Source organism: Pan paniscus, chromosome 7, assembly GCF_029289425.2.
Source record: "Pan paniscus chromosome 7, NHGRI_mPanPan1-v2.0_pri, whole genome shotgun sequence".
In the NCBI taxonomy this organism is placed as follows: Eukaryota; Metazoa; Chordata; class Mammalia; order Primates; family Hominidae; genus Pan; species Pan paniscus.
This window is the reverse complement of record NC_073256.2, coordinates 58,459,606-58,472,196: the sequence shown is the minus strand read 5'-3', so window position 1 is coordinate 58,472,196 and position 12,591 is coordinate 58,459,606. Positions and strand designations below refer to the sequence as shown.

Genomic DNA, 12,591 nt, shown 5'->3' with positions numbered 1-12,591 from the left:
GTACCATTCAGGACATAGGCATGGGCAAGAACTTCATGTCTAAAACACCAAAAGCAATGGCAACAAAAGCCAAAATTGACAAATGGGATCTAATTAAAGAGCTTCTGCACAGCAAAAGAAACTACCATCAGAGTGAACAGGCAACCTACAGAATGGGAGAAAATTTTTGCAATCTACCCATCTGACAAAGGCCTAATATCCAGAATCTACAAAGAACTTAAACGAATTTACAAGAAAAAAAACAAACAACCCCATCAACAAGTGGGCAAAGGATATGAACAGACATTTCTCAAGAGAAGACATTTATGCAGCCAAAAGACACATGAAAAAATGCTCATCATCACTGGCCATCAGAGAAATGCAAATCAAAACCACAATGAGATACTATCTCACACCAGTTAGAATGGTGATCATTAAAAAGTCAGGAAACCACAGGTGCTGGAGAGGATGTGGAGAAATAGGAACACTTTTACACTGTTGGTGGGACTGTAAACTAGTTCATCCATTGTGGAAGACAGTGTGGTGATTCCTCAAGGATCTAGAACTAGAAATACCATTTGACCCAGCCATCCCATTACTGGGTATATACGCAAAGGATTATAAATCATGCTGCTATAAAGACACATGCACATGTATGTTTATTGTGGCACTATTCACAATAGCAAGGACTTGGAACCAACCCAAATGCCCATCAGTGATAGACTGGATTAAGAAAAGGTGGCACATATACACCATGGAATACTATGCAGCCATAAAAAATGATGAGTTCATGTCCTTTGTAGGGACATGGATGAAGCTGGAAACCATCATTCTCAGCAAACTATTGCAAGGACAAAAAACCAAACACCACATGTTCTCACTCATACATGGGAATTGAACAATGAGAACACTTAGACACAGGAAGGGGAATGTCATACACCAGGACCTGTGGTGGGGTGGGGGGAGGGGGGAAGGATAGCATTAGGAGATATACCTAATGTAAATGACGAGTTAATGGGTGCAGCACACCGTCATGGCACATGTATACATATGTAACAAACCTGCACGTTGTGCACATGTACCCTAGAACTTAAAGTATATATATAAAAAAAGAAACTAAGTCAATAAAAGCATTTACATTTATTTGCACACTAAACACATTGATTTACTACTTATTCCCAGTTTTCTTATTTACTTATATAGGATCCATTCATTCATTTTACAAATACAGATTTTCAGAGTAAGAAGAGAGAATAATTCTTCTAAAAATAAAGGCATTACAATAGAATTTGCAAATCTAGGTACCACGTGGAAAGTCTCATCCGTTCCCATGTCATTAACTGCTCATTTTCACACTAGTGACTTCCAAGTCCTTATTGTCAGCATCCCCTATCTTCCCATCTCCACTGGAGCATTTCCAACCTCCTGCCACCAACTCAACACATTCAGGGAGAAGAGGGCTGGTCTGGGACCACAGAAATCCTTGTTTTAATCTTGGAGGCAGTGCTCAGTATGAACTTAATGAATTGTTAAGTGAATTTGTTTTTTAAGAAAGTCAACAAGTAATGTATCCCCAGGCAATTTTATCTGATTTTTGACATTTAGATTGGTTTTCTATTACTTGGCAAAGAGAATGGCGTACAGTCACTCCTCTGGGGGTTCTGCATGAGGAAGTATCCATTATACATGCCGTTAAGCAGTGATCAGGTAGGGAGGGAAAGGCTTGGCCACATCAACTCTCCTTTGTGAAGCCAACAGCTCTCAACAAGGAGAATATAGTGCTCTGTAGAGCAGAAACATGAATAGGGCTGAGATCCTTCCTGGATGATCCCAGGCAGAACCCTGACCCTCATTCTCCAGGCCCACCTGCCCTCCATGGGGGCTCTGCATTACTGGGGAGAGGGCAGCCTCCTAACCACGTGGGTGAAGGATTGACTCCAAGGTCTTATCCCTGACACTCTTAAGAAAGCTCATAACTGCGGTTCCACCTGTGCCCCTGTCTTTTAAAGCCTGAGGAGGCCCTGGGAGATGGTTTGGCTTCCCATGCTTTGCCTTCCCATGCTTTGCCTTGGTTGCAGCTGTGATGAGGTATTTGGTGACCATGGTGATGTGATAGCTCCGCAGCTCTGCCAGGGCCTGCACACACTGGTTATAAGCTGTCAGCAAGTGGTCCTGTCCAGAGGACAGGATGTAGTCCCTCAGGGAAGGTGCTGAGTGGATGTCTTCTATGAAGGCCTTATGGGAAGGAGGCATGTAATCCCTCATTCTGTACAGAAAGTCAGCTGAAAGAAACAATACAGCATAATGTCATAGCTCCACGTGGAAATATAGCAGAGCTAGTCTGCTTCTTCTTTTTTATTTTTTATTTCTCTAGATAAGATCTTGCTCTGTTGCCCAGGCTGGAGTGCAGTGGTGTGATCTCAGCTTACTGCCACCTCTGCCCCTGAGTTCAAGTGATCCTCCCACCTCAGTCTTCTGAGTAGCTGAAACTACAGGTGTGCGCCACCACACCCAGCTAATATTTTTTTGTATTCCTTTTAGTAGAGACGGGTTCTTGCTATGTTGCCCAGGCTTGTCTTGAACTCCTGGGCTCAAGCGATCCACCTGCCTCAGACTTCCAAAATGTTGGGATTACAGGCCCAATCTTCTCTGCTTTTTCAGACAAGAATGCACTAGAAACTGTTGCTGGTGTTCTAACTCAAATCTACCTTGGCCCTTTTGTTTGCAGACTTCACGTACTCAAATGTATATATCTAACAGTTGACAGGAGATGGAGAAGAGGAAACAAAGTAAGAACATCTCAGATGACAGAGTTGGAACTAGATTTGTTTGCCAATGTATAAATATTTACTACACAACAAATGTAAACAAAGTATCCCGTTGGTAGCTGCTATAAGGAATATCTTCAAATGTAGGACACAAACCCTTGAACTGACTAGCTGAATACTCCGGTGAATTTTGTTTCCTCAGTGCTTTGTTTTGGAGGGAGCACAAGAAAAGGAGAAAGTTATATAAAGCCCGTGAAGGCAAAAAAGACAAAGAATGAGTCACTGTTTTAGTAATAGCCTCTTGAAGCCAAGTGATTTAAAAATCAAATCAATAGATATTTATAGGAAATTCGTTATGGGTTTAATATTATGCATGGTAAGTAAATCAACCATTAACATCACCAAATGCCAAAATCCATGAAAAATTATGACAGTTTTAGAGAACTGACTTGAATCTATGACACTAAGTTCTGGTGATTCTTTTTCTTCTAATCCAACTTGCAAACTCCATAGTATGAAGTGTCTTTTTGCAACTGTTAAAAACTTAACTTGATCCTGGCAGGTAAGAAAATGAACAATTTCAAGCTTCCAGGGTGATAGATCCCTCTGCTTGTATAAATAGATTTGGCTAGAAGTTGCACCATTTTGTGGGGAAGGACTTTCTTGGAAGAGCCCAGACCTGTTTCCAGCTGGCCCAGACTCATAGCCTTCAAACTCCACATCTCTCCCCCATTTCAGAAAAAGGAAGCTAGTGTCTAAAGATCCAAACCAAAGTGATAGTGAACAGTTGGAAGCAGAGCAACATTTTAAGATTTGGAAGTAAAACCCAAGATCAAGCTGAGATCTGATATTCCAATATTAATTGGCTTGACACAAAAACATTGGCAGTCATGCAGTTTCTTGGCTGACTTAGAGAAGTATAAACTTCATGACATTTTAATTTATATTTGGTTTTATCAATTGGTTTAAAAAAAAAAAAACACCTTTCCTCTTCCTCCCTCTACTCTCAAGGGAAAACAAAATGTCTGACTTACCACTTTCCTTGCTATGACGAATGCCTAAGAACTCATCAAAGGCCTGAAGCACTGTGCTCTGAGCTGCACTCCCGCCGGAGTATTTCAGTGGCTCTTGGGAAACTCCTTCATACATCAGCCCCGCAGGCATTGCTGGGTTGTCTTTCCATCTAAGCAAGAGAAAAGTGAGAGAGATGAAAGGGGTGCAGGGAGGTAACGGTATATTTTCTGACATGGAAACTGAGAGTGAATGAGAAAGGGAACATGACTTCAATGGTAATTTTAGGGTGAGGGATTGGGGGTATCTTTGTAGGGTAAGTACTGAAGCATCATCTTCACTCCAGCTTCGTAACAAGCTATAAAATCACAGCCCTTTTCTTCCTCATCTAAAGGGTTATTCCAGAGAGGTAAAGGCTATTTAGAGAGGAATTTGTGGCACGGGTCCCAAGACATATTTATTGCACATACTCAGTTATAAAGATGTCCTCAGTGTTGATCAAAAGGCACATTTTAGGGGCTCTGGAAAAATCTTCACTTCCTTTGCTAATCTCAACCTTGATGACCAGATACTTTTTAACTCCGCCAAGTAAAGAGCCTCACAAATATACACAAACACCCACAATTACATACACAGATACACACAAATGAACACACACACACACACACACACACCCCTTTGCCCTTCCCTGAAACAGTGATAATTGTTAAGAAGTCATCACATTAAACTACCAATTCTGGATATTACTCAACTTTGTAATCTATAATGTACAGATGTTACCTGACTTTGAGGATGCCTTTATCAAATACTTTGTTGACCACAGGTATTGATAATAAGGATGGATAAGAAGAGTAACAGCAGGAAGCACAGAGTAAGCCTGTGCCTCACCAGAGGCTGAAGTCAGGGACATGCAAAAAGGCTGGGACTGGGCTGCCGGCCATGCTCTGTGAAGCAGCTGTTCTCCTCTCCTCCATTCCCTTCCCCCTTTCCTTCTCCTCTCCTCCCCACCTTTCCTCTCCTTTGTCTTCCTGATTCCTGTTCTTCACTGCTTTCTCTGAGTTCCCCCTCTTTATGCCTCCATCTGTTTTACTTATTTTCCTGTGTCTGACTTTGCATAGTCTTGAACAATCACAGTTTGTGGGGGTGACTTTATAATGTGTCCAAAACAAGAACAAGCTCATGTCACATTTGCACCTACCATGCTGTATAGTTTATAAAGCATCTTCACATTCATTTTCTCATTTGACCTCTTGTGTGTACATCAGGACAGATTTTTGGAGTTTCTTTTAATACTTCATTTCATAGATAAAGTAACAAAGACTCAAAGCAATTAAGGTTCCAGGGTCATACTGTTAAAGGATGATAGAACCAGAACTTGATCCCCAAACTTGCAATTTTCTATCTTCATTTTTACAAGAACCCCATATGTGGATTTCCATTTTTACTAAGGAATATCATCTTTTCCTCCTATAGCCAGAAACAAGCTACTTTCTCTGTTATGAGTTTAAACGCAGATTCACATTGATGTTGCACATTTTTTTTCTATAATTCTAAAAGTCATCTTGCTCAAGAGAAGGGACATACACACACACCATATACACATACAAAAGCCACAGACAGACTGCTGTGTTTGCTGTTCATGATATTTTTCAAATACTGCTCTGAGGCTGGAAGTGCTGTAAGGAGCCAGGTTGTTTTCACTGGGGGCACTTTGGGTTGGCTGTGCTACAGCTTTCACTGGATAAACAGCACAGTGGCCTCTGCAATTGGGGCAACATCACTCTGAAAAGAGATGTGGTACAGAAAGCAGTGCAGGGGAATGGTGGGAAGAGGAAAGGAGAGGTTACTGCTGCCAGGTCCTGACAGGCTGCAGCTGTTAGGAGCAAGGCCTCTATCTCAAGCAGATATGGAATTTAATTTTACCTTTGCTATTTATTAACAGTGAGCCTTGGCTTAGTTCATTAACCTCTCTGAGCCTCAGCTTTCTCATCTGAGTAAATTAGTATCTCCCTTATTGGATTATTGTGAGAACTAATTAAAATAATACCTGCCCAGGGCCTGGAACATGTTAAGCATTCAGTGAATACTAGCCATTCTATCATATTCTTTAGAGTGAGTGGGAATCCCGGCTCCCCTTTCATTACTGTGTAACTTTGTACAAATCTTTCTGAGCCTTAGATTTCTAATTTGTATTTGCTTCCTCCAGCTGTTGAAAAATAAAATAGGCTCCAGAGAGGTTTTGTGATTTGTCCAATGTTAAGACCCTGGTCTAATAAAGTTGATGAACAACATTTTATGGGGAAGAAACATGAAAGACATAACTGCTGTTGGGTGATATATGGGCACACATGTTCGGGTTTTTCTTTGTAATCTGGTTGATGGTCTTATGTAGTCATTTGGGGCTTATTCACTAGCTCCTTCCCATCTTGAGTACTGCTAAATGTTGCACTCTCAAAGGGTCAGTCCGTGGACTGCTCACTGCTCTCAATTCCCAAATGGTCTTATCTGGCCTCATAGATTTAGAAAACAACTATATCCCAGCTGGATGGGGTGGCTCATGCCTGTAATCCCAGCACTTTGGGAGGCCCAGGCGGGGAGATCGATTGAGGTCAGGAGTTTGACACCAGCCTGGTCAACATGGTGAAATCCCATTTCCATTAAAAACACAAAAATTAGCCTGGTATGGTGGTGCACACCTGTAGTCCCAGCTACTCGGGAGGCTGAGGCAGGAGTATCGCTTGAACCCAGAGGCAGAGGTTGCAGTGAGCTGAGATTGTGCCATTGCACTCCAGCTTGGGCGAAAGAGCAAGACTGTGTCTCACAAAAAGAAAAAGAAAAGCCAATATCCTGACTATTTACAAATGTAAAAAGCTATTTACACTGATAGCTGGACCACTCCCCTATATTCCAGACCCATACATCCAACTGCCTACTTGATATGACTGTGTCCCCAAACTGATCTCCTGATTTCCTTTCTTCTTTGCTAAACCTGTTCCTCCTATAGTCTTCCTCATTGGAGTAAATGATGTCTCTGTTCTTTCAGTGAACCAGGACCCCAAAACCTGCAAATTACCTTTGACTCATACCTTTCCATCAACTTTGATTTCAGTATATATCCAGAATCTGACCATTTCTCAACACCTTTAGCCCTTGTACCCTAGTACAAGCCACCACCCTGGATTGTAATGATAGCTTCTTAAATATTTTCCCTGTTTCCGTCTTTATTCTTGGAGTTTATTTCCTACTCAGTCAATACAGAGATGATTTGCAACTGAAGGCAGATCACATTGTTATTCTTTTCAAAACGTGTCAGTGTTGTCCATCTCACTCAGAAAAGAAGCTGACAAAGCTCTACATGATCCTGTCTCTACTGTCACCTCACTCTTTCTTACTCTCCCCTGAGTGTTGCGGCCCTGCTGGCTTCCTGCAGCTCTTCCACCATGACCAACACGCTCCCACCTCAGGGTTATTGCACTTGCCATTCCTTCTTGGCGGCTCACTCCCTCACTTCCTCCAGGTATCTGCTCAAATGTCATAGAGGGCTGTGGCACTCTTGGACCACAATAAACAAGAAAATTTGGCCACTACATTTGACAGTCTCTAATACTCTCTATCCCGCTTTCCATTTCTTCATTGTGCTTACCATTGCAATGTATATTGTATGATGCTTTTAATAGATTTACTTGTGTATTAATTGTCCATCCCCCCCACCCACCGCATTGAAATGTAAGCTCCAGAGGGGCCAAGTTGAAGGTTGGTTTTACTGCTCTATTTCCAGCACCTAGAACTGACATGGGGTAGGCACTCACTAAATATGTGATAAATGAATGATTTAAAAATAGCATCCCACAAGTATGTATTATATATCCAGAATATGTAGACCCAAGCATAGTTCTTGAAAGAACGTGGCCAACTTAAAAGAGCCATCCAATGTCTCAAATGGCCAAGAGACATTAATCAATCTGCTTTCAGTGCCTCACCCTGAAGTGGATTTCCACAGTAAAGGTGACAGAGAAAACACCAGCATACAAGTCCAAAAAGATAAAAGAAGCACATCTACTTTCAAAACTCATGTTCTCTAGGTTGGTAATTCTAGTCTGAGGAAGGGAAATTGTGTTTCTTTGAGCAGCCCAAATATTGCTCCCATACATTCTCAGGTCCAAGCTGCTACTGTGAAAAAAGAGGAACTATTTTCCTTTCAAATATCTGTAGGCACAATTATTTTTAGCCTTTCTTGTAGCAACTTTCTAGCAACCCCAAGAAAATGAGAAGTTTTAGTGGGGAAAAAAAACGAGATGACTTTTTTTTTTTTTTTGCAAAGGCTAACTTCCTCAAGAAATTGAATGTGAGTGGGAACTAAAGGGAATGAATATGTGTCATCTACACATGAAATATCTCCATTCTCCTAAATAAAAATGTTTTTTAAAAAGTAAGCAAAAAGGCCAGGTGTGGTGGCTCATGTCTGTAATCCCAGCACTTTGGGGGACCAAGGTGGGCAGATCACCTGAGGTCAGGAGTTCAAGAACAGCCTGGCCCACATGGCAAAACCCTGTCTCTACTGAAAATACAAAAATTAGCCGGGCACTGTGGCAGGTGCCTGTAGTCCCAGCTACTTGGGAGGCTGAGGCAGGAGGAACTCTTGAACCTGGGAGGCAGAGGTTGCAGTGAGCCAAGATTGTGCCATTGCGCTCCAGCCTGGGCGACAAAGCGAGACCTCCATCTAAAAATAAATAAATAAATAAATAAATATAAATAATAAATCAAAAATAGGATAAATCAAGAACAAAAAAGCAAATTTACATTTTTCAAGACAATGCTAATGGGAATTCTCAGTAATCCAGATATTTTTGTCCATCTACACTTATTAATGCATGTAGGATTCGGTACTGGCCACTTAGCTACATGGGAAATATTTTGAGGGTAAGAAACAGAGGGGAGGCATTTATGTAAATCAAAGATAAAATGTGTCAATGACTCCGAATTTATTTTAATGAAAGTAAAATCACCTTCTAGTACACATCTAATCATGGGGATTTCAGAATATATAGTTCATCCTCATCAGATGCTTCTGACATAAAGAAGAAGTAGAATCAATTTATCCCTTGAAGGATACTGTGGTAGGTATAATTCTAAAAATGGTTTTCCAAGATTCTTATCATAATTCTTAGAACTATTAGTATTATGCTATAGCATGTCTGTCAGTATGATATATTATGGCAAAGGGGACTTTGCAGGTGTAATTAAGGTTATTAATCAGTTGACCTTGACATAGGGAGTTATCTTGAATTACCTAGGTAAGCTGAATCTAATCACATAAGACCTTTAAAATCAGAGAGTTTTCTCTGGCTAGAGGCAGAAGGAGAGGTGAGAAGGAATCAAAGTGCTAGAAGGATTAGGATTGTCAGTGCTGGCTAGGCATGATGGCTCATGCCTGTAATCTCAGCACTTTGGGAGGCTGAAGTGGGAGGATCACTTGAGGTCAGGAGTTCAAGACCAGCCTGGCCAACATGGTGAGACCACATCTCTATGAAAAATACAAAAATCAGCCCGGCTGGTGGCGGGTGCCTGTAATCCCAGCTACTCAGGAGGCTGAGGCAGGAGAATCACTTGAACCCGGGAGATGGAGGTTGTGGTGAGCCGAGATCGTGCCACTGCACTCCAGCCTGGGTGACAAAGCAAGACTCTGTCTCAAAAAAAAAAAAAAAAAAGTGCCAGTGCTGAGATGGAAAAAAAAAAACACATGACAAGGAATACTGGATGCCTCAAGAAGCTGAGAGCAGCTCCTGTCTGACAGCCAACAAGGAAACAGATCTCAGTTCTAGAACCACAAAACACTGAATTCTGACAACAACCTAAATGAGTTTTGAAGGGAATTCTTCCCCAGATCTTCAGTTAAGAGCCCAGCCCAATAGATAAATTGACTTCGGCCTTTTGCGACCCTAAATGGAAAAGTCGGTTGAGCTTGCCTATGATTCCGACTTACAGAATTGTGAAACAATGAATGCATATTGTTTTAAGCTGCTACATTTGTGGTAAATTGTTACATAACAAGGGAAAACATACAGATTTAGAGAGCAATGTGAAGCAAAAAGGGATTTTCCAGAATTGGGGTGCTTCCTAAATCCCAGTCTGTTTCTGCATCTATAGTATAAGCCTGCTATGTGGTAGCATGAAATTTTTAAAAATGGTCCATTTTTCTTTTTCTAATCCTATCAAAGGTATACAGAGAAAGCCTAAATACTAAAACACACTCCCAGCTCCATTTCTGCACCCTTCTTTTTGTTTTCCCTTTCCCCCATAAACCATACACCCATTACTCTCAATCTTGGAAACCTTCTTGCTTCCACTCCGTACCCTCTACAAGGAGGATTCCCTCCCCACTCCCTCCCAGGCTGGACTCTGTTTGAAGTGCTTCACACGTCAAACCCACCCAATCTGGAGAAAATACTTGATATGTGTTGCTACTCTGTCCTTGCACCAATGTAATAATATAGATTTTTAGCATTTGCATGTCTCTTGCTGTATCCAGACACAGCTTCAGATTATTTCTATTGATAGCACTTCAGGTGTCTCCTAGTTAATAAGATGGCCCACTAGATGATATCTATTTGATATATTCACCTCATCCAGCCATTGCCTCCACCTTTCATTTTTCACTGTTTAAAAATTAAACAAAAACAAACCAGAAACTCTTAATTTCCAAAGTTAATAGGAAGGCAATCTGATTAAAACATGTCAAGGAAGGAATGCCTAATTTGTTTAAGCAAAGAGAGTATCTAAAAGTAGAGTTATCGGCCAGGCGTGGTGGCTCAAGCCTGTAATCCCAACATTTTGGGAGGCCAAGGTGGGCAGATCACCTGAGGTCAGGAGTTCGAGACCAGCCTGACTAACATGGCAATACTCCGTCTCTACTAAAAATACAAAAATTAGCCAGGCTTGGTGGCAGCCACCTGTAATCCCAGCTACTTGGGAGGCTGAGGCAGGAGAGTAGTTTGAATCCAGGAGGCAGAGGTTGCCGTGAGCCAAGATGGCACCACTGCACTCCAGCCTGGGTGAAAAGAGCAAGACTCTGTCTCAAAAATAAAATAAAATAGAATAAAATAATAGTAGAGTTCTCTATGTGAAGAAATTTCAAGCCATGTGACAAAAGAAGAGTACTCAGAAAATACGAAAAAAATGGTTTGGGGTAGTGTCTTAGTTTGTTCCTGTTGCTACAACAAAATACATTGGACTGGGTAATTTGTAAATACAGATGTTCCTTAATTCACAATGGGTTACATCCTGATAAACCCAACGTAAGTTGAAAATATCGTAAGACAAAAAATGCATTTAATACATCTGACCTACCAAACACCTTAGCTTAGCCTAGCTGCCCTTAAATGTGCTCAGAACACTTACATTAGCCCACAGTTGGGCAAAATCACCTAACGCAAAGCTTATTTATGTCAACATGTTGAATATGTTATGGAATGTATTAAATACTGTACTGAATGTGAAAAACAGAATGGTTGTATGGGTACTCAAAGTAGTTTCTACTGAATATGTATGCTTTTGCACCAACATAAAGTCAAAAAATGGTAAGTCAAACCGTATTGAGTTGGGGACTACCCATTACAGAAATGTATTTCTCACAGTTCTGGAGGCTGGGAAGTCCAAGATCAAGGTGCTGGCAAGTTCACTGTCTGGTGAGGGCCTGGTCTCCACATCCGAGGTAATGCCTCAACTCCTGTGTCCTCACATAGTGGAAGGGACAAGGAATGGAAGAAAAAAGGAGCAAAAAGGGCCAAGTGAACTCCCTCCAGCCCCTTTATAAGGGCATTAGTTCCACTCATGGGGATTGTCTTCTCCTCTCAGAGGAGACATAATCACCTCCCAGAGGCCCCACCTTCGAATACCTCACCATCACAATTAGGTTTTAACATATGAATTTTGGAGGGACACATTCATTCAAACCATAGAGTAGCTCTTCCAGGAACTTTAGAAGAAAGCTTCGATGCTATCCAACTCTATACTACACTCCCCAGCCTTCTACCTGCCTTAATAATAAGAAGAAAAAGTAGATGTAAGTGATAGAACTGTGTGAGTGACATACTGTGTTTTTCTTCTTCTGTCATTGAGCTAGGATTCTAAGAAAAGTGAATATAAATGGATCTGAACTCCCTAGGAACAAACACTCTTAACTGAAATATTTAGCCCTCAGTGTTATTTGTTGTGCAGATGGTATTCCACTTCTTTTACCTGAGAGTGGATCCCTAGCAAGAGTCACTTGGTATGTTTCTTACGCTAGGAAGCTTCTGTCTCTTCGTCCCCTTATACATGCAGTCAATGCTACAGAGACTTCACACTGAACTATACTTACCCAGAGAGAAAGATCCGGATGACTGCATAAAATATGTCTGGATCTACATAATCTGGAGAAGCAATCAAAATGTGAACTTTACTACAGGCAAAGAAAGCAATTGGTTACATGTGCATGGGCCCTGCTGCTCTCCCAGAGTTCCTTCCCTATCTGATATGCATGGAGACCTGGAATGAAAGCTGCAGCAACAGGGGATAGAATGTTCTCTTCTGCAGTTGCCCTCATGGGTGCTCCCGGAACTTCTAAACTATTCCATATGTTGCCCTTTGCTATTTGTGGTTCTTCCTTTCTCTGTACTTAATAATAACAACAAAAAAGAGAACAAGGCCATCTTTTAAAATTTCGTATTTTAAACAGGCAATGTTTGAGAAAATGAAGGAAGGGAAAAGAAGAAAAGCAGAGAGAATTACCTCTCTCAAGGTTTTCACAAGAGATGAAAACAAAATTCACCGATGCTTAACCGAAGGTCTGAAT

General features: G+C 41.3%; 1 protein-coding gene across 1 annotated transcript in view; it reads right to left on the bottom strand.

The window, feature by feature from the left end:
* Positions 1–1,100: 1,100 nt before the first annotated feature.
* IDO2 (indoleamine 2,3-dioxygenase 2) overlaps positions 1,101–12,591 on the bottom strand; it is a 53,574-nt gene continuing 42,083 nt past the window's right edge. Inside the window, exons 9-11 of the mRNA XM_055116032.2 lie at positions 12,118–12,169; positions 3,782–3,930; positions 1,101–2,261 (exon numbers count right to left, since the gene is read on the bottom strand). Of these exons, the coding sequence (XP_054972007.1) occupies positions 1,891–2,261; positions 3,782–3,930; positions 12,118–12,169 (572 nt within the window). The 3' untranslated portion in view covers positions 1,101–1,890. The remainder of the gene's footprint in view (positions 2,262–3,781; positions 3,931–12,117; positions 12,170–12,591) is intronic.